Source organism: Canis lupus, chromosome 8, assembly GCF_003254725.2.
Source record: "Canis lupus dingo isolate Sandy chromosome 8, ASM325472v2, whole genome shotgun sequence".
NCBI classification, from domain to species: domain Eukaryota; kingdom Metazoa; phylum Chordata; class Mammalia; order Carnivora; family Canidae; genus Canis; species Canis lupus.
The window spans coordinates 27,301,613-27,328,622 of record NC_064250.1 but is presented as its reverse complement, the minus strand read 5'-3'; the positions used below and the strand labels follow the sequence as shown (position 1 = coordinate 27,328,622).

At 42.0% G+C, this 27,010-nt stretch overlaps 1 protein-coding gene across 1 annotated transcript in view; it reads right to left on the bottom strand.

The window, feature by feature from the left end:
- ABHD12B (abhydrolase domain containing 12B) overlaps positions 1-25,533 on the bottom strand; it is a 30,330-nt gene extending 4,797 nt beyond the window's left edge. Inside the window, exons 1-9 of the mRNA XM_025442345.3 lie at positions 25,415-25,533; positions 19,260-19,387; positions 18,059-18,161; positions 15,799-15,918; positions 13,831-13,861; positions 10,812-10,857; positions 10,576-10,705; positions 10,104-10,141; positions 6,293-6,372 (exon numbers count right to left, since the gene is read on the bottom strand). Of these exons, the coding sequence (XP_025298130.1) occupies positions 6,293-6,372; positions 10,104-10,141; positions 10,576-10,705; positions 10,812-10,857; positions 13,831-13,861; positions 15,799-15,918; positions 18,059-18,161; positions 19,260-19,387; positions 25,415-25,476 (738 nt within the window). The 5' untranslated portion in view covers positions 25,477-25,533. The remainder of the gene's footprint in view (positions 1-6,292; positions 6,373-10,103; positions 10,142-10,575; positions 10,706-10,811; positions 10,858-13,830; positions 13,862-15,798; positions 15,919-18,058; positions 18,162-19,259; positions 19,388-25,414) is intronic.
- Positions 25,534-27,010: the final 1,477 nt, after the last annotated feature.

Genomic DNA, 27,010 nt, shown 5'->3' with positions numbered 1-27,010 from the left:
AGGCCCAAGTCAACCTACTTCCATTATTCCTCCCCAGCTGGGGGTGCACCTTGAGACTCAGAGGTCACCATCCCCTCCAGCCCAGACCACAGCGATGGGCCCCTAATTGGTCTTCCTGCCACCACTCTCTTGCAGAATGCCACCAAATACATTCCTAAAAGACTAATGTGACACGTACTGTCACAAAGCTTTGGCAGTACCACACAAGCTACTTCAAAACAAGAAACTCCTGGCTGCAAGCCCATCCACATCTGACCACAAGCCTTCATTCCAGAGGCTGCATACCTCCAGTCTATCTGCCTAGAGTTAGATGATGTAGGATTGAGTTCCATTTCCTCTTCTTCTAGGGTGTGTGACAATTGGGCAAGTCTCTGAGCCACCATTTCCCTTGGCTCTAAGTGAGGCAACAATGCAAAACTCAGTTGTTTTGAGGATTTAAAAGGGTGACAAATGTGCAAGATCTTTCATGAAAGCCTTATAGGACTCTAAGGTATTTTATAGCTCATAGTTGCCCCACTCCGGCCATATGCCTTGGCTCACACTTTGCCCTTCTCTCTGTTTTCTAACTGCTCTCCCTTATCTTCAAGAAAGGAGCTTAGATCCTATCTCTCTGTAAGTCTTTACTGACCATACCTGCCCATGAGACCCTTCTCGTTCCTGATTCTTCCTACCCTGATATTACTGTTCTGGGTCCTACCCTAGCAATAAAAAGTACTTAGTCCACTTAGCAATAGAAAAACTGGGGAAAGGGAAAACACATTTGTTGAGTCCCTACTAGCAGCTGGGTACTTTGCAATGATTATCTTATTTGATTTAACTTTCTAAACAACCTTAGGTAGTAGGCAGTATCAACCCCATTATTTAAAAATGGGAAAATTCAGAGATGGAAAATAACTTACCAAGGTCATAATGGGTTAGTGACAGAAACCAAATCTGTCTGGCTCCAAAGCACATTCTCTTTTTCTCTGTGTCATGATGCCTTCATATTTTGAATAATGAAATTGATTCCAAAATGACACATGGAAATCCCTGCCATTACTTTATATTCGCCATTAATTTCCTATCTCCCCAAATAGACGAAGCTTCTTGAGTGTAAGGACCCATGCCTTTTACTCTATTTGTATGTCTCACGCCTCCTACACTTTCTTATTTAACAGTAATGTTCAGACTTATGGCATTCCACTGATAAAATAGTTAATAGTCATTCAGCATTTACTCTGTTCCAGGCACTATTATAGATGCTTTTCATATATTCATTTAATTATCACAGTAATCTGGAATATATTATTACCCCTGTTTTATAGATGAGGGAATTAGAGCATTAAAACCAATTAGTCCAAGGTTATCCAGCTATTAAGTGACAGCCCTGAAAATCAAACCCAGGAAGTCTGACACCAGAGCTATAGCTCTTATAGACAGCATGATACTAAAGGAATACTTTAGTATCCATACTTTAAATCATAAAGGTGCCTATTAAACTAAGATTTCATGACATTTTAAGTTCCAAACTTAAAAATATTGGAAGATTCCCCACTTCTAATAATAGTAGAATCATTACAAACCAAACTTTTTGCCCAAGACAACTAGGAAACCTTGAAAAAAATATTTAAGGAACCTTTTTGTGAAGGTGTCAGAGACCTACCAAGGCACCTTGAGTTGTTTAGATCCCAGAGAGAAGGAAATCTCAGAGAGATGAAACTGACACTCAACACCACTCTTCTACTTAAGACACATCTGGCAAGTGAGGAGTAAGCAAGAAGTAGAGGCAAAAGAACACAAATAAAAACAGATGACATAAATAGAACATAGTAAGAAAATAGATATGAATCTAAATATAATTACATTAAGTTAAATGGACTACTACAATTAACAGACAAAGCTTGTTGGAAAAGAAAACAAAACCCTACTATCTGCTGTTGACAAGAGATATACATGAAATACAAGAATTCAGAAAAGTTTAAAGTCAAAGAATAGCAAACAATATACAAACACTATTCAAAACAGATTTATTAATATCAGACACAGACAAAACTGACTTTAAGAAGCATTATTAATCAAAAAGGATATTCATGATGAAAAAAGGATCAATTCACATGGAAGATGTAAAATTACATTATTACTAGATGTTTGTTCCTAATAACATATACTTGAAAAAGCTAAAGCAAAAATTGACAGAACCAGAATAGAAATTAACAACTCCACAATCATGGTGAGGTATTAAAGTACCTCTTCCTTGAATAATGGTAAAGCAGTAAAAAAAAAAAATAAGTGAAAATATAGGAGAATTGAATAGCATGATTAATAATGTTGACCTAACTGGTATATATATAAACACTGCACCAGAAACAACATATTCTTTCCAAGCATATGGAACATATGCCAAAATTAACCATATGTTTGGACATAAAACAAGTCTGAACAAATTTTGAAAACTGAAATCATATAGAGAGAAATCTCAGATCATGGTAGAATTAAGCTAAAAGTCAAGAGAAAATATAAATTCCCAAATGTACAGAAATTACAAAATACACTTTTAAATAATCCACAGGTCAAAGAAGTTGCAATATTACAAAATGTTTTGAACTAAATTATAATTAAAATGCATTTGAAGGGACGCCTGGGTGGCTCAGCAATTGAGCATCTGCCTTTGGCTCAGGGCATGATCCCGGGAGCCGGGATCGAGTCCCACATCGGGCTCCTTGGAGGAAGCCGGCTTCTCCCTCTGCCTGTGTCTCTGCCTCCCCCCTGCCCCTGCCGTGTTTCTCATGAATAAATAAAATCTTAAAAAAAAAAAAAAAAAAAAACTTTAAAAAAAATGCACTTGAAAACTGTGGAATGTATCTGAAGAGTGGCTTTGGTAGAGTATGCCTTCATTCATATATTAGAAAGGAAGAAACACTGAAAATAAATGATCAAAGTACCATCTCTAGAAATTTTTTAAATAATAAATTGAATCTAAAGAAAATAGAAGAAAGGGAATAACAAAGGTAAGACCAGAATAAAATAGAAAGCATTCAATACAGATAATCAACAAAGTCTGAGTTGGTTCTTTGAAGAGACTAATAAAATTAATTATTGCTGTAAATGTTGGCTATTTCCTTTCTCCTTAGCGTTGGATAACAAACAGCAGTGCCCCAGAAAGTTATATCACCCTTCCCCAACCTATCCTCTAATCCTGTGGATGACAGAAACAACCACCCCCATTGACTCAAGCTTAGAGTCCCATGTGGATCAGGCCAAAGCTACACTTCACCTGAAATCACATCTTGTTCTGCTCTTTCCCCAACCCTATCCTACAGCCCTCATTTATATGACCTTGCAGGTTTTGCTTTTAGAGCACTCTCAATAAATCATGCACATTAAATCCCTGCTATGGGTTCTGCTTCTAGGAGAAGCTGACCTAAAACAAAAATTAAGAAAAATCTCTCTATCAAAATAAACTTATAAATACCATGTTCATAAATTGGAAGACTCAATATTAGAAAGGTATCAATTCCCCCAAATTATATATAGCCCTAATGCAATTCCAATCAAAATCCTGGGAAATTTTTAATAGCAATTTTTAATTGCTAAGTATATGTCAAAATATACATCAAAATACAAAGGATCAAAAATAGTCAAGATAAGTCTTGAATAAGAAGATCAACGCTGAAGAACTTACATAGCCAGTTATAAAAACATAAAACTACAGTAATTAGGGGCACCTGGGTGGCTCAGTTGGTTGAGTGTCCGACTCTTGATTTCAACTCAGGTCATGATCTCAGGATCATGAGATCGAGACCTGCATTGGTCTCCATGGTGGATAGGAGCCTGCTTGGGATACTCTTTTTTTTGTTTTTTTGTTTTTTGTTTTTTGTTTTTTCTTTGTGCTTGGGATACTCTCTCTCTCCTCCTCTCCTCCCCTCAAAAAAAAAAAAAAAAAAAAAAGCCAAAGAACAAACAAAAAGCTACACTAATTAGGTGATGTGGTATTCATATGAGAATGGACACATAGACAAAGGAGAGAAATGAGAGAGTCTACAACAGATCCATATATATTAAGCCATGATAGATGCAAACATTGGCACTGCAGAGTTGATAAGGAAGGTTTGTTTAGTATTACACCTGGATATCCGTATGGACTTCTATCTCCTACATATACAAAAACCCATACCTGTAGATTATAGTTCTATGTGTAAAAGATAAAACAATTTCTATAAGATACATAGAAGGATATCTTCATACCTTCTTTGATACCCAGAGTTGTATTAAGCAGAACACTTTTCCTTAAAATATTAACCATAAAAAATAATTGATAAACTGGTCCACATTAAATTTAGGAAACTCTCTTCAACATAAGCTATCACTAAGGAAACAAAAAGGTAAAATAAGAGAATATACTTGCAATACAAATAGTTTTCTAGTGAATCATCCTATGAAAAACTACAAATAAATAATTTAAAAATAAGCAAAAGACATGAGCAAGTATCTCACAAGAGATAATATCTAAATGACTAATAAACATGAAAAAAATGCCCAGCTTCATTAGTCATAAGGGAAATACAAATTAAAACCACAGTGAGATATCCATATTATAGCAAGGATGTGAAGCAACTAGAACCCTCATACACAACAGGTGGGAGAGTAAAGTGGTAAAGCCAGTTTGGAAAAATGTGTGGCACTCTAATTACTAAAGCTTAACATATGCATATCTTAGTATCCAGCAATTCCACTCTAGGGCATATTCCAGTGAAATGTGTACACGTTTTCAGAATACATATTCAAGGATATTCATAGCAATATAATTAATTACCACAAACAGAAAGCAACTCAAATGTCCACAAACAATAGGTCAATAAATTGTAGTATATTTGTACAATGAAATACTATAAAGCAATGAAAATGATCAAATTATAATTATGCTTCTAGGATAAAATCCCACAAATAAGATGTTGGTTGAAAAACATAGAATACATCCTATATAATTCTACTAATTATATAAAGTTCAAAAACAAAATTATATTGCTTAGAGATGCACACAGAGATGGTAATACTATAAAGGAAAGCATGGATATGATTACCACAAACTCAGTCTAAGTATTACAACTAAGGCGAGACTAATTGGATTGGGAAGGGACACACAGGAGACTTCTGGGGGGCTAATGATGCTAATTTCTGGACTGAAATGTTAGTTACATGGATGTTCAGTTCATAACTATTTGTTAAATTATATATTTCCTATTACGTTAAATTCAAAATTAGAATTTCAAAAAAGAAAAGTATATGGAAAGATTATATCTGAATTATACCTACAAGTTAGTGAATTTATTAGTAATAACTGATGCTCAATTAGTGGTTATTTTTAAATGAATATTTAATTGTCTAAAACCAATTGAAAGTGTTTTATTGTATCTCCAGTTACACAGCATTTGGTATTTTCTATTGTTCAGAGGATTCCTGTATCGAGATGGAATTTATTGTACTGACATTTTCAAGATTATGTGGTTCTGTGAACTGCTGTCCCCAGAAGTAATGAAATACCTTCTCCCAAAAATATTTAACAAATTTGGAAAGTTCTATGATTTATTACAAAAAAGATTCCAAAAGTAGGCAGTTGGATTAAAGTACCCTTAAAATGCCTTCTAACATTAATCAATAATTTAAAATTTGGGGTCCTGTATCCTTTCTGAGAATCCTTTCTCTTTCTCTGGCTCATTGGCTCACTGGCTAACATTTGTACAGCAGTATGATTATAAGCAGTTGAGCATTAGGCATGCGAAGATATTATGAAATTAGGATAATCTACACAACAGATAAAAAACTAGATTTTGTTGCCCAATTCTTTAAGCTTTTTCTTCTTAAAAAGATTGTCTTCTCTACTTGAGATGATGTGTAAAACCATTTGGCAGCTTCCTTAAATTCTCTAAAGACTTTTATCTTAAAAAAATGAAAAACACATGGCTGACAATCATAGGGCTAAAAACTATATATAAGAGTCATGTTTTCACTTTAGAAAGGAAGAATAATAAAGTCAAGTATGTTTAAAAACTACATGATAAAAGGTACAGTTAATAGAAAAGGAGGGAAAAAGTTGTGACTCTTAATAAGCCACTACTCTCAACCTATTAGAAGAAAATAAAAGAACTACAAAATCTAAAAGCCATTGTGCCCTTCTTCAATAAGAACTGGTTAATAACCTATATCAGGTTAGAATAACTTAGAAACATATAATATTAAGAAAAGGAAAATGATTAATAAGCATAAGGGTGTGGAAAGAGCCTACACTTTTACATCTTCTGAATCAGAGACTCACCTTTAACAAAGGATAATTGATACTTGCAACCCATATGTTGGTAAATGGAGCCTCTAGGATAATAGCATCAACTGGGAATCCTTGAAAACAATAAAAAAGAAATAACTCCCCTATCATATTTAAATACTATCTTTCCTAAATAAGGAGTCCTCAAGGTCTTGTACATGAACTACCTACACCAAAGTTATTTGTGAAGCTTGTTAATAATGCAAATTCCTAGACTCCACACTAGACTTGAATCAGTCAGAGTGAGATGAGGAGAGTGAGAATGTGCATTTTTAGCAGGTATCCCCACCCTAGGAGATTTCTATATTCATGATAGTTAAAATCACTACCTTCTAAAACACAAGTTTTCATGACTTGGACAATTGAGAAGGCAAAGTACTATAGGCAAAGTACTATAGGAAGGGAGAGTGTCCTGTAGCCCATTATTAAGACTGTACCAGAGGCTGACTGGGTTGTTTTGGCTAGTTGTACCTCAAAGAACAATTAGAAAATGTGTGTCAGATGGGGATATGTGTTTATATATGTACACAGGAGTTGCCCTTTATCTGCAGTTTCAGTTACCTTCAGTCAAAAGCAGCCCAGAAGCAGATAATCCTGCTTCTGTCATATTGCCAAAAGGTCAGCAGTAGTCTAACACTACATCATGATTCCTACATCATTCCCTCATCATCTCACATCACCACAAGAATAACTGTGTGTATAGTACAGTATCTTAAGAAAGGGACCGCAATCACATCACTTTTATTATAGTATATTTTTATAATTGTTCTATTTTCAGTATGTTATTATTCCCTTACTATGTCTAATTTATAAATTAAACTTTATCATAGCTATATACATATAGGAAAAACAGTATACATAGCGTTTAATATTATCTGTGGTTTCAGGCATCCACTATAGGTCTGGGAACATATCCCCCATGGATAAGGAAGGACTACTATATGCATATTTGTGTATACATACATATGCTTGGAGGCATCTGAAGGCTACAAAATCAGTGAGATTTTGAGAGTCAATATCAAAAGAAAAAATCCACAAGAGTTTGAGCTGCTTTTCCCTTCAGAGCAGATGAAACTTTGAAAGCAACAGTGGTGGCCTCTCTTAGAGGCTTAGAACTAGACAGAACTTTCAGCATTCCTACAGGACTAAAAGAACAAAATTTAGAGTCCAGAATCTGACAAGAAAGAGGACTCTAACAAATTTCTCAGGCTTTTTGTGACTTCAAAAGACTATACCCTGGGAGTAATGGTGAACTAAAAACAACTGAAGTCCAGCTTCAAATCAGCTCAGTTTCTGATTGGATTAAGATGATATCCCCCCAATTTTAACTGTCATTCAGGAGAAAAGTAACTTTTGTCTGGAAGAAGATAATATTACCCCTAGCCCCTCAAATTATCTCTACAACTTCCATAAACAGTATCTAGTGTTTAATAACAAATAACTAGACATACAAAAAGTAAAGAGGCCAAAAAATACAAAAAAAAACAGATAATAGAGATAGATCAACAAAGGATCTAGATATTGGTGTTAATCATGTATGCACTTTAATATAATAACTAATATAGTAAAATATTTGTTAAAATTGTACTATTTAATAAAATTTGATATTACATAGTGAACTGTGTAATATATCAAAATATATATTTTTTTCAAAATATATTTAAAGTACAAAGAGAAAAATGTCTGGAAAACCCAGGAAAGAACATTGGAGACACACAGGATGTAGGAACAGATCTAAAAAAAATACATATAATTAGAGTCCCAGGGGGAGAGAAAATTAAAAATGAGGTAGGCATAAGATTTAAAGATATAATGACCAATTTTCCAAAATGGATGACTATCAAGCCACAGTCATTATGGCACTATGAACTTCATGCAGGATAAGTACTAGGAAAACCACACCTAGGAAAATCACAGTAAAAATGATGAAAGAGACCAAAAAAAAAAAAAAAAAACCTCAAAATAGCCAGAAGAAAAAGCATTATCTTCAAAAGAGCAGCAGGAAGATTGGAAGCTGACTTCCCAATGGAACAGTGAAAGCCAGAACAAAATGGATGTTGTTTTCAAAGTGTTGAAATAAAATAACTGCCAACCAAGATTTCTATGCCCAGAGAAAATATCCTTCAAAAAAGGAAGATAGAGGCAGCCCGGGTGGCTCAGCAGTTTAGCACCGCCTTCAGCCCAGGGTGTGATCCTGGAGACCCGGGATCTAGTCCCACCTCGGGCTCCCTGCATGGAGCCTGCTTCTCCCTCTGCTTGTGTCTCTGCCTCTCTCTCTCTCTCTCTCTGTGTCTCTCTCATGAATAAATAAATAAAATCTCTTAAAAAAAAAAAAAGAAGATAAAATAAAGATATTTTCAGGCTAAAACTGAGGGAATTCTTTACCACAGATAGGCAGAACAAAAATCCCAAATGGAAGCACAGAAATGCTAGAAGTAATAAAAAGCAAAGAAAGGGTAAATCTAAATATTGATTTTATAATATAAGAATAATAGTCTTTTATGGAGTGTGTGATACAGAGAAAATTAAAATATATGATAGCAAGAGTTCATACATTGGGGATGTAAATGGACTTAAAGTGTTCTTAATTCTAAGGTCACTGTATTATCCAAGAAGCGAAGTGTTCATTTATGTGGGAATTTTGGTCAGATAATACAGCATCATCAACACTGTGCAGAAAGTGTGCATGGGGAGTTATGAGAGCTTAGAGGAGCAGGAAATAATGCCTGCTTTATTTCCGTAATTAATTAACACTGTATAGCAGGTGACTTGCTTTAAAATGTTCACATAACTCAACCTGACCAGTACTGACAAGTTTATGATATAATGCAAAAGATGACAAACTTTTTTTTTTTAGAGATGACAAACTTTTAATGTACATCACAATCACCTTGTAGTATTCACCGAAATTCTAATTCTAAATTCTAATTCATGAAAACAGCTAGGATCCAGGAAACCTGTGTTTATGATAAGCACCTCCAGGGATTCTGAGACAGCTCTCAGAACACTCAGGGAAACGCTGATATAAATGTCATGGAAGAGAGGCTGCAGAAAGCAAGTCCAGCTTGCTACTTCATAAGGCAATTTTTCCTCTCCTGTACTCCAAATTACTCCATAGTAACATTTACTTCACAATAAGGGCTTTTTCTTTTTTTTTTTTTTATTTAAAGATTTTATTTATTTATTCGTGAGACACACACACACACAGAGAGAGAGAGAGGCAGAGACACAGACAGAGAGAGAAGCAGGCTCCATGCAGGGAGCCCAACATGGGACTCAATCCCGTGTCTCCAGGATCATGCCCTGGGCTGAAGCCAGACACTTAACAGCTAAGCCACCCAGGCGTCCCAATAAGGGCTTTTTCTTTCTTTTTTTTTTTTTTAATTTTTATTTATTTATGATAGTCACACACAGAGAGAGAGAGAGGCAGAGACACAGGCAGAGGGAGAAGCAGGCTCCATGCACCGGGAGCCCGATGTGGGATTCGATCCTGGGTCTCCAGGATCGCGCCCTGGGCCAAAGGCAGGCGCCAAACCACTGCGCCACCCAGGGATCCCCCAATAAGGGCTTTTTCAAAGGGAATTTTAACTCTTCCTGAGTATTTATTTTTAATTTCATGGCTTTGAAAAGCAACTATTGTTTTCTATTAAATAGAAGAAAAGAAAGTTTATTACACTATCAGAGGCTGTCTAAGGTCAGGGTGCTTCAGGTATCTCTGTGTTCAGAGTGTGCACAATAGTCAGTAGGCTATCTTTACTTCCCCACCCCAAGCCAAGATATTATACATGTAGGCATTTTATAGTACCTTTCTCTTCTAGTACTTTTGCAGCATTGGTTGCAACTCTGTAAGGCAACGAAAATTAGTACATATGTGAAGCAGTGACATTACAGTCAAGTAAATAGTACAAAATGCAACATCCCCTATGAGCATCTGATGAAAACTCTGGACCCTCTGGTAGGAACACAGACATAAAACTTTGCATAGGACTTCGAGGGATTCCCCTGGCCCTAAATTAAGAATCCTTCTCTTTAATACTCTCAAGGAGAGTTCTGGAATGGGCTTCAGTGTCATAGGCAACCACAGAGATACACCCTCCCTTGCATTACAAACAGGCACACTGCGATGGCGATGTCTCTAGCCACATGTGGGATATGAAAGAAACCAGAGCCCAGGCCCCTAGCTCAGTGTTTCCTCCTCTGCTCACTGCTACCTTTGAGGACACTAAAGCCCCAAGGACTCCCACCACCACCAAAAGCCATCATCAGACCCCACTTACCCTGTACCAAGAGAGTGGCCCCAGAGACACACAGGCGTGGTACCACTTCTTGCTTTGGTCCACTCATAGACACAGACGGCATCTGAAGTCAGCCCCTCCTCTGTGGGCTTACCCGTGGAGTCCCCAAACCCTAGTAACAAGGAAAGCCAAGCAGAGTTTCACTACCTCCAAAATGAGGGCCACCCAAAGTTCTCCTGCTTACTGAAAAATCTTTATATGCCATCCTTAACACATACCTCTGTAGTCCACAGACAGGACATGAAAGCCACCATCACTCAGCACCTGGATGGCAAAGGAGCTATTATCATTTTAATTAGAAAAAGTGGTTTAACCTCCTCAATACTTCCATAATCCTCATTGTGTTGGTTTCCTAGCCAGAGAATAGATGAAATCTGCTGTTTGCCTTGGAACATGAAAAGGTCAGACACAAGGAGAAAGAAAGGAGGCGGCAGCAGAACAGGCTCAGACAGCCTGGCAAAGCCCTGGCTCCGCCCCCTACCCTCAGTGTGACCTTGAGCCAGCCACTTAACATCTGAATGTGTGAGCAGTATTCTGAAAAATGAAGAGCAATGGTAGCTACTACCTTCAGGACTGTTGGACGATTACATGAGATGAAAGTATTGAAGTATCTTGGTACAAAGTAAATGTCCATTTTAGGAATTCCCTTCAGAACAGAAAGTCTACACAGAGTTGTATTAAAGATAAATAATGGGAAGATACTTCTATTAAATATGAACAGATAAAGAGTTAATATCAATCAAAAATAAAGAGATCACTCAATTATATGAAACCACTGCCACATCTCGTGTGGATAAATGAGAAAGGAACATAAAAACATAATTTTAAATGAAGTGAATTACAATGATAGAAGAGAGAGAAAAGGGAACAAAAATTTGCTGTGCATATGCTTTTAAAACTTGACTTAATCCTCACAACAGTCCCTAAAGGTAGGTAATATCCCCATTTTATAGATAAAGAAATTGAGTCTTGAGGGTTTGAGTAACTTGCTTGTGGTCCCCCAAATGGCTAGAGGCAGAACAAAGATTCACTCCTGGGTCTGTTTATGTCTGAACACTGTGCCGCCCCTACCACAGCACAGATGTGGGTGGCTGAGTCTCACTAGGAATCCTTAAATATATTTTCACCCAATAATGAGGAAAGAAATGAGACTTTTTAATGCCTATCTCAGCTACACAGCCTCCAAAATAGTTATCCAAGACACAGAGCATGTAAGCATCCCAGGAAGTGGCAATGTTCATGCATTGTCTGTGATACTGTAGACAGTATGGCCACTTGATGAAACAACTCAAGAACAGAACTCACTCCTAAGAATTTATCTCTAAAAAAAATAAATAAATAAATAAATAAAGAATAAACTAAATGCTTAAAGTTTTCTCTAGCAACACTATTTAAATGATTTTTAAGGGGAAAAAATTTAATCTAACAACAGTGGAATAGTTAATAAGCAATAGTCTACAAATAGAATGGAGAATGACCACCTTTTAAATTAGGTAATTATAATAACTAGGGAAAACATGGAAGAATGTTTATAATGTGATATTAGGTAAAGAGCAACAACATGAAATTACATACAGATCTAATCATAGTAACATTAAAAACTTTATATAAAGAGATAAAGACTATTAGGTGAGATTCCGAATTAACAAAAACAGCTGTATTGGATGACTGATGTGATGAATGAATGAAATGAATGAGAGAGAGAAAGTGGAGGAAGGAAGGAAAGAAGAAAGGAAGAAGGGCAACTTAATAGTAAAGATTCGATTTTTAAAGGAAATCACCAAAAAAAAAAAAAAGAAAGAAAGAAAGAAATCACTCATCTAAAGAAGAGAACCAAGGGCTAGCAAAGACTGGTCAGGCTAGGAGATGATGACTATGGCACAAGGAATCCAGAATCTGCCTGGAGGAAGTCTTATCACACCCTCCCTCCCATCCCAGTTACCACAAGGGTGACCTGGCCACTTTTCACACCTACACCTACAACTCTCTTCCCTTCTGTGCGCGCAAGGGATATATAATTCAGCTTTGCTGAGAGTGGGAAAGGAAAGAAAAAACACATGTTCTCATGGACATCACCTTCACCACCATTCCATGTACAAAGTACAGAAAGTGAGGTGCAGGGTGGAAAGCAAACCTAAAAATTAATAGACATGATCATCCCAGGCAGAACTGCATCCAGCCCACCACCCAAGAGCTCTGAGAAGCCAGTGAAGAAAGGGAGGAGTAGACAGGAGAGGAGCTTCCTTCTCTGAATAAGGGAAGGGGCATGAAGGAGGTGCTGGCCATACTGGGCCTGGGATGCCAGGCCCCACTAACGCTGTTACACTAAGAACCGGCTCTCAGGTGGGAGCTGGTGAGTGGGAAGAGATAGCAGGTCCTTTGGTCAAAAATTGGACAAGCCTGGTCACCTGAGGGAAAGATTACCCAATCGGGATATGGGAGAAGATAAACAGACAGCTGCCCTACCCGCTGTGAGTCAGCTATGGCCATGTCTCCCTCACACTTGGAAATGCAGGGGCCACCCCAACAAGCTACAGTTGGGGAACAGGCTGGTGAGAAGAGCAGTGTTGCCGCCATCCCACTTGCAAAACTTCCTGTGGGCTGAAGCCAGAGCCTGAATGAATGACTTTTAAAAGCATACCTTCTATGTATTTATCCTCTACTACAGAAAAAAGGTTGTTTCTCACAGGAGTACGTTTCACTTTTTTTTTAAGATTTTTTTTTTAATTTTTTTAAGATTTTATTTATCTATTCATGAGAGACACAGAGAGAGAGCGAGGCAGAGACACAGGCAGAGGGAGACGCAGGCTCCATGCAGGGAGCCCGACATGGGACTCGATCCCGGGACTTCAGGATCACACCCTGGGCCAAAGGCAGGCGCTAAGCCACTGAGCCACCCAGGGATCCCCAATTTTCACATTTAATATACTCTCTCCACCCTTCTCCCAGGCCTCAGAAAAAGCGGATAAAAGGGATCTTCAACTTTATACGGTGATGAAGGCAATATATTCATGAAAGTGTTTTGGGAGTCAGAGATGTTCACTTCTGTTTTGATCCCCTGTGGCCACTGCAGGAAGAGAAATCCATGTGTGGGACTTTGAGTCCCAAACACCAAACCCACCTTCCGGAGCTCTCAGTGGATGCCCGTGCTGAGGGCTGAGGAAGACCTATGGCTATAGCCCATAAGAGAAAAAGCAGAGATGTAAAATTGGTACCTTGAAGCCCCTTCAGACATACCTTGACTAGCTCAAGTCTGTGAGGAGCTGCCCTGTAGTGGAAGTTTAAAAAAAAAAAAAAAAAAAAAAAAGAGCAAGAATTAGGAATTACAATGACAAATCCAATAAAAATCACTATCATGCCTCTGGCATCAGATCTCATGCCTTTCTTTTTCAGGTTAGAGAAATAAATAACTAGGAGAAAGGAAAATGGGTTTTTGGTGTCATAGCCCACTTGGATGTGTCAGGGTGAATGATGGATGGCTCCCCACTGCTGTTGTGTTCCTCTACATGAGCACTGGATGCCCAGATGGCTAGTGCTTCTCAACAGAAGATGTAATGAATTACTGACAATCCATCTCCTTTCCCTGCTACACAGCAAAACTTATCTCTAAGAAAACTTTTAGAAGCTGAAGGAAAATCAGTTCCAGAAAGTGGCTTTTCAGAACAAAGGATGATACAGTCATGTTCACTAAACTGAAATCCGCCTGTACCCTGGTCACTCTGCCATTAAGTACAAGATGAAATGAAGGAGACTTGCAGCTCTGGAGGTATAAGAAATGCTTTTTCCCAAAATAACCATACCATCTACCCTCTATTAACCACACTAATAAAAGAGAGACAAGGATGATTCAAAATACAGAGGATTATTTTAAAAACCATTTGAATTTTGATTTAGAGCCAAGTGTCTTAAAGTGTAGTGGGTCATGGAGCTATGGATTCATTTCCAGAAAAATATATCCATACCTGAAATTTTCAGCACAATTTTGGGGAAGAAGTTCATGGACCTCCAGGTTTCTCTGGGTCCCAAGTCTAGAACCACTGTTTTCAACAAGGTTCCTATTACCTCCCATTTGGCCTCCTTTTGGCTCAGTACTACAGACAGCAAGCTGAGACTTCTGGCAGAGGACAGGAGGAAGCTGGGGCTAACCCCAGAGCAGTAAATCTGGGATAATAGCAGATTCACAAAGAGGGACAGACATGAATGGGTGAGCCAAATGATCCTTTAAATACATACACACATCGTACACCATGCCCAAGTTTGCACAATCAGAACAATGTTCAACAGTGTTGAAAAATGTTGAATTTCATGGGAAGTCTCTGTAAATGTCGCTCAAAAATGGGCACCTTTGCCTAGTGCCAAGGCAAGTCTTGAGAAAGCCATCAAGACAGAAAAAGACAGTGAAGAAAAGAGACATAGGAAAGGGAGCCAAGGGGCAGATTCCCGAGCTCATCACTTAGTTTGCAATGTCCCTCCAGAGACAGAGCTCGGAGGCTCATCTCAGAGGCTCATCGCCCCTCCCCCACCGCAAGCTATCCAGTCACAGCTGATAATCATCACCCACCATAATGACAGGCCCACTGGAGGCTCTGGCAGCACATCAAAGGGGAGCAGGACTTCAGGGAGGCATTCTTTGTTACAAAGCAAGGTTGGAAGAACAGAGAGTGGCTGCGGCATCAGTATTCTAGACCAGAACCAGTCCGATGGTCCCCAGTACCGATGGTCAGAATTCCAGATGATCTCTCATAGAGAATCCATATATTTGATTAATAGGATTCATGCTAAACCAAGGAATCTCCATGTAGTTCTGTGAGAAGACCATCAATAAGGAAATTGCTCTTCCTTTTCCCCTATCTCATGCCTCTTCCCTTTCCAGTCATCCACAGGCTCAGTTCATCATTTCAGACACTCCTTGGGAATAAATATCCCAAAGATATGACTTCTTTGAAATCAATATCCAAATTTTGGAAGTTAGTCCCCCTTTTAGTTAAAGATCTACATTAGTCTGCATGCAGAATATATAGTTTTTTTTTTTGAAGAAGCCTATTGCCAGCACACCTTCAAATTTCAACAAAGGAAGAAAATACATGGAGGCATAGCTTACAGAGTTGAAAATGGAGCTCTGCGTTTCATTTCCACACAGGGCTGAAATACTTCCTCTCTCTTTAAAAAAAAAAAAAAAAAAAAAATCCAAGCAAAGGCACTGACCTGTGTTCCGCGCTGCCATGAAGATAAACAATAATTGGATTGCCATCATGAAGGGCTGCTTCATACCAGCCACAGTCCTTCCCCTTAGCATCTTTCCCCCGGCAGCTGGGAACTGTGTGCCTAAAGAGCGAGAAAATATTTTAACAAACATGTACAGAGAGAACTCGCTTTCCTTGCCAAAGTCTGAAACCCCCCTTATGTCAATGAAAGATATAGATTTATAGGTTTATGTATGTATAAATATACATTACATGTTTACAAATATAAATTTCTATCTAATAGGTGCACAGAGTAAAAATTAAAATATAATATCACAAACCTCTTACAGTGACAATGACTACTTCTCTACTCCACCTCCCTCATGTGCAGAAACAACCCATTTTAACCATTTACTGCTTTGGTTCTTCTGACTCCTACATCTACTAATCTTCTAAGACTGCAGTTCTTAGGTACAGTCTGTTGAAATGCAATCCATTGGGTGGAAACAAGTCAAAGACAATTAGTATGTGCCACCTGTTATTGGTTTGACTGAAGAAACAAGTTGGAAGAATTTAAAGGGAGACCAGTTTAGATATGAAAAGAACTTTAATATAAAATGAAGCTATTCTGCTCAAGAAACCAGGGACTTTGTGGTTTTAAACACATGCCCATGCTCTAGTTCCGCCATCTTGTTAAAACACTGAGTGAACTCTAAAGATACAAACACTGCCATATGACATGTCACAAGAGGACTTGGAGAACTGGCCACATAATAAAAAATCTTCAGTATTCTCAACCGTTTAGGGGCAGAAGTCTGACATCAAACTCCCAGGCCTCTGTACTGAGAGGACTGGCACCACTGCCAATTAGATAAGCCAAAGCAAGAGCAAAGAATAAAAAGATTTTCAAATTCCAACACTATTTCTCTGCCTCTCTCTCTCTCTCTCTCTCTCTCTCTCATGAATAAATAAATAAAATAAAATTTAAAAAACTCCAACTTAAAAAAAATTCCAACACTATTAAATGAACTATATACTGTGCGGATTAGGAAGAAGTTATGTGAACTCATATTGGTTCCTAAACATTATATGATTGCATGTTTAAAGTCAGAGAGAGGGCAGCCCCGGTGGCACAGCGGTTTAGCGCCACCTGCAGCCCAGGGTGTGATCCTGGAGACCCGGGATCAAGTCCCACACTGGGCTCCCTGCATGGAGCTTGCTTCTCCTTCTGCCTGTGTCTCTGCCTCTCTCTCTCTCTCTGTGTCTCTCATGAATAAATAAATAAAATCTTAAAAAAAAATAAAGTCAGAGAGAGGAAATATAACACAGGACACTGGAAAATTGGCAGCAAAAAAAAAAAATCTTGACATTATTGACATTAGCTGTATATAAAATGGGAGATGAGGAAGGGCTTCACTGAAAATCACCAAATTACCATTCAAACTGAGACCCAGGGGCACCTGGGTGGCCCAGTTGGCTAAGCTCTGCCTTTGGCTTAGGTCATGATCCTAGGGTCCTAGGATCAAGCCCCCATGTTGGGCTCCCTGCACAGTAGAAAGCCTGCTTCTCCCTCTTCCTCTGTCTCCTGCTCCTTGTGCTTGTGCTGTCTCTCCCTCTCTCTCTAATAAATAAATAAAATCTTCTTAAAAATAAAAATAAAAAATAAACTGAGGCCCAAAATATAAGAAGGCAGTTAGTAAGGAGAAAGGAGGGAGCAGGGGATCCCTGGGTAGCCAAGCAGTTTAGCGCCTGCCTTTGGCCCAGGGCGTGATCTTGGAGTCCCAGGATCAAGTCCCACGTCGGGCTCCCTGCATGGCGCCTGCTTCTCCCTCTGCCTCTGTCTCTGCCCCTCTCTCTCTGTGTCTCTCATGAATAAATAAATAAAATCTTTAAAAAAAGAAGAAATTATTTCAAAAAAAAAGAAAAAGAAAGGAGGGAGCAGAGACATAGAAGTGTTTCAGACAGAGCATATCCTCTGAGTGTGTGGCTTGGTGTGCCAGGTGTGCAGAAGAGTGGGGCAGGGCCAGCTCTGTCAGGCCTGGTAAAAGACCCAAAGCACAGGGCCACACCCAAAAGACTTCACACTCCAAGGTAAAATTACTGAAAAGCAATTTCAAGCAAGTCAAATATTATTACAAAGGGAAGGTATATGAAACAGCTTCCAGGTGACTCCAAGAAACCCCAACCTCTCCACAGGCAGCTAACACAGCACTGCTCACCCTTGCCCTTATAATATGAAAACTATGTGGATCAAGCAACCCAGTATCCATCAGTGCACTCACCAGATTCCCAGAATCACCCCAGGTTCAACTCTGATATAGAAGTTCACGGTGTGAGGAATCTTTAACTCTGGTTTCTTTAAATCCACGAGGAATGGTGCTTTGACTAGAAAGTAGATTCATTATCAACTCCCAGAATCAAACTCCATGTTTTTTATTCACAATCAAAAAAAGTAAAGGCACCTGGGTGGCTCAGTTGGCTAAGCATCTGCCTTCGGCTCAGGTCATGATCCCATTATCTCCAGGGTCTTGGGATCAAGCCCCATATCAGGCTTCCTACTTGGCAGGGAACCTGCTTCTCCCACCCCCTCTGTAGTTGCCCCTGCTTATGCTCTTTCCTTCTCTCTGTTTCTCTCAAATAAATAAATTAAAAAAAAAAAAAAACTCCAACTCCAAATAAATAAATAAAATCTTAAAAAAAAAAAAAGCAGTCTCATGGTTACCATGGTTTCTAAGTTCCAAGCTACTACACTAAATTCCTAGCAAAGTATTTTATTTTATAAACTAGGATTAGGCCACAGGGAAGTTGCCAAAACAAAAACAAAACAACAAAACCCCCTAAAGCTCGATTTTAAAATAGCACCAGTGTGACAGACAATCATAGAGTTTTATTCAGTCCTTATCCTTGTCTCACACCAAAAACAAAGGAGACCATTCCCCTAGAAAGGTAAGAGGGTACAGAAGAAAGTAATGACTATTCTGCTACCTATGTCAAGTGTTACTTTTTCCACTAAATAAAACCTAGTCATTAGCCATAAACCATGAAATATCCAGAATCAACAAACCCCTGGGGACAAGCAGGTGAAAGCATTACCTGTGTGCTAGGACTGTGTGATACACTAACAGCCCTCAGTAGAAAAAATGTGGGAAAACAGAATCCTCACATCAGCTTCTCCCCACCCCCAAATCCTCATTTTCTCTCTTTCAAGGGATATAGCTAAAAAGAAAAAGCAAAAGAGTAGAGAATACACCAAGCAGTGAAACCCCACCCACAAGGTCACGTTGGTCTATTCATCCCTCACAGTCCACAGGGATTTGAACGAGCCCCCAAAGCCACTGTTAAATAGGTTTCAGACCACTGAAGTCTAGCCACAATTTTATAGCTGACATGCCTTTTTTATTGTCACTTAGGCAACTTTAAGGGCAGTGAGTTCTTTCTTTGGGAAAATATTTATGGGCAGATTCATGAAAGATATGTACTTACAAAAATTAAAAAATATTAGCATGTTCATCAGAGGTGGAAAAATGTGTTCTTTTAATGGTTTACTGGTAAAGCTGTGATACAGAGAGGCAATTTTTCTTCCAAGCGTTGAACAGGAATGTGGAAAAGATCTGCAAGATAGAGTGAAACAAGGCAAATCAGTCCAAGTTTTGTCATTTGTTCTTTCTCTTAGCATCCAAATAAAATTTCAGAGACTAACACTGGGAATTAAAGGTAACTTGGCACTTAAGCAACACCCTTTATAGAATTGTATGCGATTAGGACAGATCAGGATTGCACACTAAGGGGGAAACAGGAGAGGAAAGCCCGGGTATGTCAAGCCCAGGTAGGACAGAACAGGAGTCAGGCCTGTCCCTCAGTGCATACCCACACAAGACCAGGCTGGACCCCAAAGTCATCAGGAAACAGGATGCAGACTATTTTTTTAAAGGTTTTATTTATTTATTCATGAGAGATCCAGAGAGAGAGAGAGGCAGAGACACAGGCAGAGGGAGAAGCAGGCTCCATGCAGGGACCCCGAGGCGGGACTCGATCCCGGGTCTCCGGGATCATGCCCTGGGCCAAAGGCAAGTGGTAAACTGCTGAGCCACCCAGGCTGCCGGGATTCAGACTATTTAACAGTTGCCACAGATTTTAATCACATCACAATTTAGTGCTGTATGTACTATTATTTGTCAAAAGCAGTGAGTGAAAAACCATCAGATCCCCACTCCTCTGGCTGGGTCTTAGCAAGAAATGAGCCAATGAAAGAAAAAAGTCCACTTCTAATGCAACATTTCTGGTAAGAGAGACTGTGGGGAGCAGGGTTGGGAACAAGGTCGTACCAGGAGGTTGTCGCTACATCAGGGCTAGGGCCTGGTCAGGGAATGGGACGCAGCAGGCCATGCACATCTCGTTTATTCTACTATTTATTCCCTGGGACACAAACCACCCAGACCAGGAGCCATCGGAAGACAAGTTATGACTTGTCCGTGAGGGGTCACTGATGCCACTTCTGTCTCTATGCCACATCTCTGAGAGTTGAACATCTCCTACCTTTGAGAAATGAGGAACACAGGAAGTCAGTGTCACCACTTCCTGCTTCCAGTTTTTGTCCACGTCCTCCATTAAATAAATCCCTTCCCTTGTTTTGAACTGTCAGCGTGAAGACTGCTCGGTATAATCAGATCATTAGTTTGTGGGACTGGAGAGCATTTTGCATGAACTGTCTCCCCTGCCCTGATTTCTGCTAGATCAGAGCATTTTAGAAGCTGGCTGTACTTTGCAAAGGAGGAGACGGAGAAGTTTAAGTAACCTGCCCCAGGCCAGAGAGCCAATGAATGGCAGAGTCATTCACTGTACCCAGGTCAGTGTGACCCCAGAGTTCTATGAAGATCTCCAGTGAGCTGTCACGGTCCTGGTAAGTGCAACTTGCCATCCATGCAGGCAAACATGAACCCCGAGAACAAGACTGGCTTCGGCAAAATTCAGCCCTTAGAGAAAGTTGTTTCAGGATCACCCTTCCCCCCTTCTGCACCTTTGGCCTTCCTCACGGTCCCTTCTTCCTCCCACGTTCTTCTTCCTTCCTGTTCTGTATTCTCAGGAGGCTTCTGACTCTAAAGTCATCAAAGAGAGACCTCTAAGAAAAACCTTCCCAAAAGTGTTAATAACTAAAAACTCAGAGTGCTTATACGTTTGAAAAAGGCATGAAGGGAGAAGAAGATAATGAATCTCTAGCAATTCTGCTGGGAATGGAAAAGAGACATGGGGAAAGGGTGAGGGGTAGCTCTCCAAGTACATCAGACATAGGTAACTGCCTACGCATAAAATTAGCAAGGAAATAATACAAACGATCTTTTCATAATACTTTTAAATAGCCTCCATGAAGGTGCTAGGAAGGAGAGGACACTGTTGCTCTGATTTTAGAGATAAGAAATCAAAACTTAGAGAAGCCACTTTGAGCCCCAGATGAAGCCCAAATGGGCAGAACTAAACATAGTCTGAATTCTTATGCTTCCTTCCAGTTGGCTGGCATGGGCTTTTTTTCTCCTGACTCTGAACTCACGCTACCCCGCCTGTTAACCTCCCACTAAGTTATCTTTTGAAGGTAGCAGGGTGCTGGGGAAGCAGAGGCGGTAGAGGGAAATATGTTTCTGTTTTTAAAGAATAATTCATATAGGACCCTTCTCTCAAATAGCTCAAGGCACTTCTGTGGGAAGCACTGCGGGAAGAGAACAGAGTGACCAGATCCCTCGTTGCATCAATAATGCACAGCAGCTTCTTTTAACTAGGGCTTGTCAATTTGACTTCTCCTAGATCAGTAGGGGATCAAAAGTCACCAGTGGCTAATAGACCTTATTCGAGTGGAGGATGCAATTTCAGCCCAATCCCTACCAACGGCCAACCACATCAAACAGACACCTTGATGCTCTGGTGTTCTTTCGCCTGCCCTTTGATCAGCTGTGGCTGTAACTGCACAGCATTCCACAGGGGCCACGGAACCTAACTGGATCATTCTTACCTTGGAACCTGAGTGGCTACAGGGCAAATCATTCACGTTCATGCTCAGAAGCACCAGCTATGGGAAGCCCAACTCTAACCCCATCTGGCAAGACAGCTATTCCAAATAGTGAGACAAGCCACACATCCATCCTATGTACCCATTCATTTGGCCAACATGTACTGATCAGCAGGCACCTAACTTAACATGTACCTTCTCCTCCCTTCTTCCCTCCCAACCAAATCCTCCCCTTCCTTCACAACCACATCCAACAAAGATTTCTTCTTTGTTGAAGCCTCTCTACCCAGATCTTCCCACAGGGACTTTTCCTCTCTTTTTGCCCTTCCAACTCATTATAATCGGGCCTTGGTTTGACCTTTAATTGCCCTCTGGTGGTTTTCCCACCATTAGTCTTGTCTTCCCACCGAAAAGAACCACGTGGCATGCAGTGCTTCTCTTATACTGCACCCTGTCTAGCACAGGACTGAAAAGTGGAAGAAAAGGGAGAAGGAAGCAATGCTTACTGGTAGCTTTGGTGGAGAGGGGAAGTGCGTCACTCTCTTTTTTGAATTACAGTTGAAAATTAATTGTGAGCTCCACAAGAGCAGGGCTTTATGCCCAGACCTAAACTAGTCCCCAAAAGGTAGGCGATGCCCTGTACTGTGGAAAGAATGAATTAGCTTATCAGGCCACTCATGGGGGTGTCTTTAACACCATCCAGAAATGTAAAGACTAGGGGTGAATGGGAAGCAGCAAAGAGGAAAATAGCCCATCAGCTTCCCCCAGCTTCTTTCCCGAGCACATTTTCTGTTTTTGGTAGTTCGAAGAAAATCAGTGGCAAGTGAAGATTTGCTCTCCTGGGCTCATCTATCTTAAGTAGCAACTAGAGCTGATGAAATTTTTGCAAAACAAATAAATAGATCCCCAAGGCATTAGAAAATAATCACTGGAAACATCTTTCAATTAATTGTTCTCCTTGAGTCACACAACACATCACAATAGATCCCGTGTTACTAGCAGTTCCAGAGGCACAGCCAGCCCTCCGTGGTTCACGACCTAAGCTGACTTGGTTCCAAGAAACAAAAGGATTCAGGATGCTGGATCTGGGTCTGTGCTTCTGCCTCAGCATTTAACTTCTTAAATTAGAGCAGTAATTCTCTGTTCAGGTTGAAGAAACGTGCTTGTATTTTATTCTTTCAGGAAGCATCTCTTGAGACTTATTTTTTGTCAATTAGTAAGGCAAGAAAGAGAGGCCCCCAACTCCCCATGTCCCATTCCATTATCGACAAAGTGGGTTGTTCTCTAAAAGCATGGACTGCAGCTTTGATTCTCTGCCAGATAAATGTTAAATAATCAGCCACCAACTCTAGAGAGAGCACAAAAGATAAAGGCAGAAAATGCCAGCTTTCCCAGAATAACCGTATCAAGGAGGTAAGGCCCATGAGTGTGTAGCTAAAAAGTGCTGCTGATCAGGATATTCTGACTTGTGTTCAGATCCAACACCGAAGGGGGGTGTGGGTCTACACTGCCAGGCCAGGGGAAAGCTACTGTCTGCTCTCTGCCCTGAGCTACAGAAGGAATAGAAGAGAGCTCTGTCTTTGTCTTCATCATTCAGACCTTCCAAAGTGAAGCCTCCTGTGTCTGGCTGTGACTCTTGGATATTTTGTAATCAACAAGAAACAAAACATAGGAGTATAAAGAAGAAAGACAAACAAAAGTGCCAATACCTTCCCACTCCAACAAAACAAGATACCTGAATCTTCTGGGTCCTTGGTCTTTAACCAATACCTGCCTTCAATGCAAAAGAGACTGGCAATACATTGCTGGTCAATTCGGGTAGTTTAACATTACTGTTTAAGCCAAGGATTTAAAATAGGAGGAAGAAAAATAAAATAAAATAAAAAAGGAGGAAGAGGGGTGCCTGAGTGGCTCAGTCGGTTAGGTATCTGACTCTTGATTTCAGCTCAAGTCTTGATCTCGGCATCGTGAGTTCAAGCCCAGTGTTGGGTATGAAGTCTATTTCAAAAAAAAAAAAAAAAAAAAAAGGAGGAAGAAAGTTTTAAAACCCTCTGATACAGACATTTCAAAGTCAAAGGATGTGGAACTTGGCAAAGGTATGGTTTCAATGCACTGTGCATTTTTAGCATTATGGAGAGATGTTCTTTAAATACATCCAAGAGAGTTTACTCTGGGGGAGCTGGCTGGCCTTAGGATCCTCTTCAACCTCCACAGGCCTTTGACCTAAGAGGATGCCATTTAGGAGGACAAGATAGGTTAGTATTGTCACTATCGTATCATTGGTCTTCTTAAAATCCCTCCTGAATTTTAGTCACATGGTCAAGGCAGATAAGAGATTGGCATAGCAACATGAGCCATCTTTCTGGAAATCTCTATTTCAGAAGCCCCCAAGGGATGTAAGCTCCTGAAAGATCAAACCTGAGAGAGAGAGGGAGAGGGGGAGAGAGAGAGAGAGAGAGAGGGAGGGAGGGAGGGAGAAGGAGAGGGAGGGGGGAAGAGAAAGAAGTAGGGGGGAGGGGAGGAGCGAGAGAGAGAGAGGGAGAGAGGGAGGGGGGAGAGAGAGAGGGAGAGAGAGAGAGGGAGGTGGGGGAGAGAGGGAGGGGGAGAGAGAGGGAGGGGGGGGGAGAGAGGGAGGGGGAGAGAGAAGGAGAGAGGGAGGGGGGAGAGGGAGGGAGAGAGGGGAGGGGAGAGAGAGGGAGAGAGGGAGAGAGAGAGAGGGAGAGAGAGAGAGAGGGAGGGAGAGAGAGAGGGAGAGAGGGAGGGGGGAGAGAGGGGAGAGGGGAGAGGGAGGGAGAGGAGAGAGGGGGAGAGAGAGGGAGGGGAGAGAGAGGGAGGGGGAGAGAGAGGGGAGAGGGAGGAGAGAGAGGGAGAGAGGGAGAGAGAGAGAGGGGAGAGAGGGAGGGGGAGAGGAGATGGAGAGAGGGGGAGAGAGAGGGAGGGGGGGAGAGAGGGAGGGGAGAGAGAGGGAGAGAGGAGAGAGGAGAGAGAGAGAGGGAGAGAGAGAGAGGGGGAGAGAGAAGGAGAGAGGAGGGGGAGAGAGAGGGAGAGAGGAAGGGGGAGAGAGGGAGGAGAGAGAGAGAGAGAGGAACGGGGAGAGAGAGGGGGAGAGAGAGGAGAGAGGTGAGGGGGGGAGAGAGGGAGGGGGAGAGAGAGGGAGAGAGGGGGAGAGAGAGGGAGGGGGGGAGAGAGGGAGGGGAGAGAGAGGGAGAGAGGGAGGGGGAGAGAGGGAGGGGGAGAGAGAAGGAGAGAGGGAGGGAGAGAGGGAGGGGGAGAGAGAAGGGAGAGAGAGAGAGAGGAGAGAGAGAGAGAGGGAGAGAGGGAGAGAGAGAGAGAGAGAGAGAGGGAGAGAGGGAGAGAGAGAGGGAGAGAGGGAGGGGGGAGAGAGGGAGGGGGAGAGAGAGAGAGAGAGGGAGGGGGAGAGAGAGAGGGAGAGGGAGAGAGGCAGAGGCCGGCTGGCAGGGGGAGGCTTGGAGGCTAAGGATAACGCGGTCCAAAGAGGGCCGGGCTCGCAGAGCTTTGGGGGCCTCCCCGGCCCCAGCCCGAGCCCCAGGGTCCGGCCAGGCCACCGCCTGGGGCCCGGGGCGCCCCGCCCATCCCCATCCCCATCCCCATCCCCGGGGTGGGGGCGCCGAGCACTCACCGCAGGTTCCGCACCACCATGGCCCACCAGGAGGCCACGCAGCCCTGCGCGTCCGCGTCCATCCCGCGCCGAGCCGAGCCGGGCCGAGCCGCCCCGCGGAGCCCCGGCCGAGCGGAGCCCGAGCCCAGCCGCCGCCGCGTACGCCGGGCCCGCCCCCCGCCCCCCGCCCCCGCCCTCGCCCTCCCCCGCGGGGCCCTGCGGGCTCGGCTGCCCGGCGCCGCCCCACCTTCCCAGCTGGCCGCGCACCCCTTAACTTTCCTCGTGACTTCGCGCGTGTGCGCGCGCCCCGCGGGGTGACCTGGAGCTCGGACTGGGCAGGTGGTGAAGCCGAAGTCTGACACGAGGCCTCGGAAGGTCTGCACGAAGCATCCCTGCCTTCCTCTGCGGTGACCCGCCCTCTTCCTCTTTCTTTGTCCTTTTTGTCTTTTTCTGGAGCCTCCCCACGTGCGGCACCCTCCCTCCCTCCCTCCCTCCCTCCCTCTTCTGCCCTCGCCCCCCATTCTGTCCTTTGAGTAATGATTTATCCGTCCACAGGGTTATGAACTACACAGTTCACGCCAAAATTAACACCTTTTTGGCATTTGGTTTCTTCAGCGACATCTGACAAAACCCCACCCTGTATCAGGGAGTTCACACCTGCGGGGTTGGGCCCAGATGCAGGCTTACATATGCCCGTGGCCTAGGGAAGCCACACAGCAAGGTGGGAGGGCAGAGAGGAAGATGGGAATGAGGCCTCGCTCGGATGCAATTTGATGCCAGCATTAAGACTTCATCTTGGAGCCAAGGTGCAACCTCCCCAAGAGGGAAAATGTGGGGGGGGGGTTTGTGGTGCCGGCGCTATGGGGCAAAGGGCACGCCACAGAAAGTGCACAGGAACCCACCTGCTTGGGGCTCCTAGGCCAGTCTGGAGAAAGCACCCACACCTTTCAAGGAAGGGCAGGTCTCTTCAAGGAGGAGGCCATTTCCTGTAACTAGTCTGACCAGGGGGGGAGTCTTGTTGGCTGCCTCTTGTAATTGCTCTGAGGATGTCAATTTTCTGATTCATATCAAGATAGAAGAGGAATCACATCTGGAAGGACGAAAGGATCTAAGCCTGACTGATGAGCCAGCTGCAGGTGGGTTTTCTCAGGGCCACACCCTGCATGATGAGGAAGGTCCCACTCAAGCAAATGGAAGATTCTACCCCTGCAGTTGTCCACAAAATGGGTCTAGAATCCCATAGAACTTGTTTAGAGAAGCTCTAGAGGAGACCCTGGGCCATACCGTTCGGAGATGGAGCCATCAGAGCCGGGAGCAGCGGAGGAGTTGTAAGCAGCAGCTGCATCTGATCCCAGATTCTATCTCCGTCTGTTTATCCAGGCTGAGAGGGTAGAGGTCCAGGTGCTGGTTAAGCCAAAATGTTGTACGCCCCAAGTCAGACGAAATGTTCGAATGCTCAGCAAAATCTCTGAAGTTGGAAATCACTCTGACCCCTTTTTCTAAAAAAGACTCTATAAATTAGGAAGTTTCGGAGAAAGCATTCCCCAACGTTAATAGCCCCTTTTCAAATGGCACATCCTCTAACTCGGAGAGCAGAGTCTCTGATTTGATTTGGCT